This window comes from Myotis brandtii, unplaced genomic scaffold (assembly GCF_000412655.1).
Source record: "Myotis brandtii unplaced genomic scaffold, ASM41265v1 scaffold897, whole genome shotgun sequence".
Lineage (NCBI taxonomy): Eukaryota > Metazoa > Chordata > Mammalia > Chiroptera > Vespertilionidae > Myotis > Myotis brandtii.
Window position 1 is genome coordinate 463521 of NW_005371679.1, and position 2652 is coordinate 466172.

The 2652-nt window shown below is 52.6% G+C and overlaps 1 protein-coding gene across 1 annotated transcript in view; it reads right to left on the reverse strand.

The window, feature by feature from the left end:
• TICRR (TOPBP1-interacting checkpoint and replication regulator) overlaps window positions 1-2650 on the reverse strand; it is a gene marked incomplete at both ends in the record, with an annotated part of 57641 nt that extends 54991 nt beyond the window's left edge. Inside the window, one exon of the mRNA XM_014532487.1 lies at window positions 2459-2650. Coding sequence (XP_014387973.1) covers window positions 2459-2650 — 192 coding nt within the window. The remainder of the gene's footprint in view (window positions 1-2458) is intronic.
• Between the last annotated feature and the right edge of the window lie 2 nt (window positions 2651-2652).

Here is a 2652-nt window from a genome sequence, read left to right on the forward strand (position 1 = left end):
TTTAAGCCAGTGGTTCTCAACCTTCCTAATGCCTCGACCCTTTAATACAGTTCCTCATGTTGTGGTGACCCCCAATTTCATTGTTACAAATTGAACATAATTAAAGCATAGTGATGAATCACAAAAACAATATGTAATTATATATGTGTTCTCTGATGGTTTTAGGCGACCCCTATGAAAGGGCCGTTTGACCCCCAAAGGGGTCGTGACCCACAGGTTGAGAACTGCTGCCCTACAAGGAAAATTCCACTTTGGCTGGCCACCTTGTCCCCAGCAGCAAAAACTGTGTAGTAGGTACTCAATTTGGTAGCTTCTCAGGAACTATTTATTGTCTAAATTAAGTGACAGGAAGAAAATGGTGCCCACCCATACACACACTTTTTTTTAAATATATATTTTTATTGATTTTTTACAGAGAGGAAGGGAGAGGGATAGAGTTAGAAACATCCATGAGAGAGAAACATCGACCAGCTGCCTCCTGCACGCCCCCTACTGGGGATGTGCCTGCAACGAAGGTACATGCCCTTGACGGGAATCGAACCTGGGACCCTTCAGTCCACAGGCTGATGCTCTATCCACCGAGCCAAACTGGTTAGGGCCACACACACTTTTTTTTAATTATAGCACTTAACTGGGGCCAGGGCCCCACTGCCTCAGCAAAAATCCAAACTAGCCCTTTAGGAAGGTGAATTCTAAGTATGTCAGAATTAATTTAGCTAACAAATACTGAACAACCACAGTGCTCAACACACATCTGCTGGGGATAAAAGATGCCTGTGCCCGCCTTTATTAAGGTCTTTCTAGACCACGTGGGAGGGGAGGCCGCACAACTAGAACAGAGAATGAGAAGGGACAAGTTGTGCCACAAAAGTAAGGAACTCAGACGCTGACACCGAGTAGCTGGGCAGGGCCTTAAAGAGTGAGGCTGGGACTTGAATTCCTGGTGACCAACCAAACAAGCAGCCAGACCTGCTGACCAGCTAGACTGGGCTGCAATATGCGGGAATATGGGTCGTGCGTAGGACACGTAAAGTCGGGGAAGGCAGACAGGGCCCACATTGTGAAGGACCTTAAACGCTTCGTGGTAGGCAGTCAGGCAGTCAGACTCGAGCAGAGATAGGGTCACAGGCAGGCACGGAAGGTCGCCAGGGTGGAAAGCCCCGGGTGCCTATCGATGGGCAAAACTGGAAAAGCAAGGACCCCGCCCTCCCCAGGGTAATCTTTCCTCCTCTGGCATGTCGCTGGTCAGGCAGCTTGACCCCTTGACCTTTCATATGGCTAGTTGAATGTCCCCTGACCTTCTTCCTAATGCCGTGACCCTTTAATACAGTTGGCAGCTTCTCAGGAACTATTTATTGGCTAGTTGGATGCCCCCTGGCCTTTCCTCCCCTGGCATGTCAGTAGGCCTGGGGTAGAACCCCTTGGAGGGGGAACAAGGGCACCCCCCCCACTCCCTTAGGCACTAACCCTTAGGGCTAACATCTAGGCCAGCGGTTCTCAACCTGTGGGTCGCGACCCCTTTGGCGGTCGAACGACCCTTTCACAGGGGTCGCCTAAGACCATCCTGCATATCAGATATTTACATGATGATTCATCACAGTAGCAACATTACAGTTAGGAAGTAGCCACGAAAATAATTTTATGGTGGGGTCACAACATGAGGAACTGTATTTAAAGGGCCAGAAGGTTGAGAACCACTGATCTAGGCCTCAGTAGCGTTTCAGCTCCAGGCCCAGAAAAGCAGCCAAACCAGACAAGCGATGCCATGGCTGACCTCAGGACCAGCTGCACTGAATAATGACCCCTGGCGCCCACCAATAAGAGGAGACCAGGACCCTGAAAGGACGCACCTGGAAACGCAGCAGAATCTTCTACCGCGATCCTCCCCATGGGACCGCCCCTAAAATCGCCACCTTGAAAGCACTGAGGACAGAGGACCTGACATGCTCTCCCCCAGACGGGACACCCGTACCCTTCTCCGCTCACTTCTTCCACCTGTGACTTTCTAAATAAAACCAAGTCTTGGCTCTGAATTCTTTCTTTCTTAAACGTATGTTTATTGACTTCAGAGAGGAAGGGAGAGGGAGAGAGAAACATCAATGATGAGAATCATTGATCGCCTGCCTCCCGCTCGCCCCCTACTGGGGATCAAGCCCACAACCCGCGCATGCGCCCTGACCCGGAATTGAACCGTGACCTCCTGGTTCCCAGGTCGATGCTCAACCACTGAGCCACACCGGCAGGGCTGAATTTTTCTTTTCAGAACTCAAGTACCTACTGAGTTTGCTGAACCCGGGTCAGGTCCGACTCCGAGGGTGTAACATCTGGTGCGGGTCTGGGGCGCCCACACTTGGACTTTGCAGGTTCCGGGGCCCTGCCTAGTGTATGGTGTAGGCTGCCCAGTCTGGTGAACCCCGCGGGCACGGCGCCCCTAAGTCTGAGCTCCCGACCCTCTCACCTTGGACCGCTCGGTGGTGTCCACCCAGTACAAGGTAACCTTCCGGGTGACCATGACTTCCTGGACCCTCCTGGGCAGCAACTTCTCCATCACCTGCTTCGGGGTGGGCGGCGGGCCCTGGGCCTGGGCCTCGCAGCCGGACACGAACTGCACCAGCTCCCTCTGCGAGCGCGGGCAGGGGCCCAGCAGGAAGA